The 1,717-nt window shown below is 41.7% G+C and overlaps 1 protein-coding gene across 1 annotated transcript; it reads right to left on the bottom strand.

Annotated features, from left to right (window-relative positions):
• Window positions 1-441: 441 nt before the first annotated feature.
• LOC117941533 (arginine-hydroxylase NDUFAF5, mitochondrial-like) lies at window positions 442-1,164 on the bottom strand. Its single transcript, XM_034866539.1, has 2 exons — window positions 964-1,164; window positions 442-549 (listed from the first exon to the last, which is right to left on the bottom strand). The coding sequence occupies exons 1-2, from the start codon at window positions 1,117-1,119 to the stop codon at window positions 442-444; spliced, it is 264 nt and encodes an 87-aa protein (XP_034722430.1). The 5' UTR covers window positions 1,120-1,164.
• Window positions 1,165-1,717: the final 553 nt, after the last annotated feature.

Below are 1,717 nucleotides of genomic sequence, written 5' to 3'. Positions count from 1 at the left end.
GACAGACTATGCAACACCATCACTAACAGGGACGTTGTAGAGCGTCCTCTGGTGGACAGACTATGCAACAACAACACTGATAACATGGTTGACCTTCCATTTTTATTTTTTAAATATTCATTTATCAGAATCATTTATTTGTCATCATAAATAAAAAAAAATATATCATGTAGTTCTACTCCAACATGGGGTTAAATTCAGCAAATATGACAGATATGACAGTTTCTGTCCCCCCCTGGTCCAGCAGACCATAGCTTAACTTCCATGCCGCCATCAACTGTAGCTAACAGCCTGACTATGGAGAAGAAGTTCATAAAACCACACTGACAAATATCTGTACTGTCCCTTTAAGAGCTCGTTTGAGCTTGATTTCAACCCAACTAACATAACTAAAGTTAAATTTGACACTAAAACGTTCCATCTTGAATTCACTTTAAGACTTTAAGACACTTTAACGGAGTCACATGTTGACACAGAGCAGTTTGTACCTTGTAGGTCGGTCATGACTTCAATGATTCCTGGATAGTTAACTTGGACTTCATCGACGTCCTGAAACACAGAGACAGACAGAAAGTTGACTGTTAACCTGTGAAAAATAATTGTAGAGGACACATTTACTGTATGTGTTCTCCGATATCATCAGTTTTATTATATTCATGATAAAAGTAGTGATTATTTACATGGAGTCTGGTGGATTTGGTGATGGTGATTTCTGTTTCATGTTAAACTAAAAGGATCTTACTCTTTAACTAAAAAGTCCATCTCTGTAGGGATGCATCCAATAATGAAGTCACACACTTAAAAATAACAATCTGTCAGCGGCAAGATCTGAATTTTTAGTGGATGCAAACTGACGGTGCGCAATTGCCCAATAATGTAACACTGCAGCTTGTTTCTGGCTTAATTCTGGACCAATTTTAGAGATTGTTGTCCCCATCAGTCAAAAAACATGCGTTTCCTCACCACAGTGAGCATGTTGAAGCCGGCCCGGCCCAGCAGGTTGCCCAGGTCGGTGACGGCGGTGTAGGGGGAGACGTGGGGGGAGAACCCCCCCTCCCTCTCCGTCTCGGCGAGCTGGAGGGAGCAGCGCAGCTCGTACAGCGTCTCGCCGCCCACCATCGCCCCGATGAACACGCCGTCCGGCTTCAACACCTGCTGGATCTGAGTGGAGTAGATTAGAGTAAACTTTATTGTCGTTACACAGGTACAAGGCAACGAAATGCAGTTTGGGTCTAACCAGAAGTGCAATAGCAGCCGGTGCAGGATATACACTGGTTCCATATGTACGGGACATGGATATGTACTGAATAAATATAGAGATGAATACTATTATAAACAGAATTTTACAGATGGGTTTGTCCGATGAATATGATATATAGATAACTAGTATTGGGAGAAAGTTTTCAGATGTGAGCTGGATACACAGGTGGATATTACTATAAGTAGAACATTTAGAGATATGTACAATGAACATAATGTACTGATGGTTTACAGAGTTTACAGGTGAATATGTACTATGAATATACATACAGACGGCTATTATTTTAGACTGAATTTTTACAGATAGATCTATATATTAGGGCGGTTATGGAGTGTGTCTCTCGTGCTTCCTTGGCGGGACGGACTCAGACGCGAGGGAAGGAAACGAGGATGCAATGTAAGAAACTAGGACAGACAAAAAGACTGACAAAATGTTAGTTGGGGGGGGGGGGGGGGG

This window comes from Etheostoma cragini, unplaced genomic scaffold (assembly GCF_013103735.1).
Source record: "Etheostoma cragini isolate CJK2018 unplaced genomic scaffold, CSU_Ecrag_1.0 ScbMSFa_903, whole genome shotgun sequence".
NCBI classification, from domain to species: Eukaryota; Metazoa; Chordata; class Actinopteri; order Perciformes; family Percidae; genus Etheostoma; species Etheostoma cragini.
This window is presented reverse-complemented; position numbering and strand designations above follow the sequence as displayed.

Excerpts from the sequence above, each read along its gene's own strand:
- LOC117941533 (XM_034866539.1), bottom strand. The coding sequence starts at position 1,119 with ATGGTGGGCGGCGAGACGCTGTACGAGCTGCGCTGCTCCCTCCAGCTC. Across the intron at positions 550-963 it reads GCTTCAACATGCTCACTGTG|GACGTCGATGAAGTCCAAGT; the intron begins GTGAGGAAACGC and ends TCTGTGTTTCAG.